Below are 887 nucleotides of genomic sequence, written 5' to 3' on the forward strand. Positions count from 1 at the left end.
AACACTGGTAAATGTACACAATATTGGAGGTGTACTGGTGCATGCAATAGTATTTCCACTGAATAATAATAATAATATTAAATTCTGTTATGTTATGAGAAACGATTTTCCTCTTTCAGTGGAGAAAATGCAGCTATTTTGCACTATGGACATGCTGGAGCTCCAAATTCCAGAAGACTTGATGACGGGGATGCTTGGTAAGCAGAATTTGTATTACTAGAAAATTTATATTACCAGAAAATATGGTAAAGTAAAGATCATCATGATGTTTTCATCAGTTTTGTGTTAGTTTCTACTGCATCACCAGGTTTGCCTTTGGTATTCCAGAGGCGGTATGCCCACAGTTGTTTTTCTTGTGCTTTATCTGTTTTCCTTTGTAGTGGGATTATTTTTCTTTCTTCATTTCTGATGTTTATTTATCATTTCTACTGTCTGTTGTATCAAATATGTGTAATACCAGTTGTGTTGCTTTGCTATGCGGTAATTGTGTAGAGTATGTGCTGCATGGGTGGGTTGCATTTATCATCATCATCATCATCATTGATGATGATGATGTATGTCTATACATACATGCACACATATGTATGTATAGGCGACAGGTTTATTTAGCCAGAGGGGAAGCAGATAAGAAAAGATTTGCCAATGTTCTGCGCCGTGAGGACCAAAGACTCGAGGTATTTCGTGTTGCAAGACAGTGTAGGAGAGAGAATAGTGATGTTGTAGGAGAGAAATGTGTTCGCATGGATTGTAACTGCTAGAATAAGAATAGCCTGGGCCAAGTTTAGAGAGCTCTTATCTCTGCTGGCGACAAAGGGACTCTCACTCAGAGTAAAAGGCAGACTGTATGACGCATGTGTACGAACAGCCATGCTACATGGCAGTGAAAC

The 887-nt window shown here is 38.6% G+C and overlaps 1 protein-coding gene across 3 annotated transcripts in view; it reads left to right on the plus strand.

Annotated features, from left to right (window-relative positions):
• LOC106869584 (xaa-Pro dipeptidase) overlaps positions 1–887 on the plus strand; it is a 34,573-nt gene that overhangs the window by 20,293 nt on the left and 13,393 nt on the right. For all 3 annotated transcript variants that reach the window (XM_014915387.2, XM_014915386.2, XM_014915385.2), the window contains exon 11: positions 120–197. In XM_014915387.2, coding sequence (XP_014770873.1) covers positions 120–197 — 78 coding nt within the window. The remainder of the gene's footprint in view (positions 1–119; positions 198–887) is intronic.

Source organism: Octopus bimaculoides, chromosome 17, assembly GCF_001194135.2.
Source record: "Octopus bimaculoides isolate UCB-OBI-ISO-001 chromosome 17, ASM119413v2, whole genome shotgun sequence".
In the NCBI taxonomy this organism is placed as follows: domain Eukaryota; kingdom Metazoa; phylum Mollusca; class Cephalopoda; order Octopoda; family Octopodidae; genus Octopus; species Octopus bimaculoides.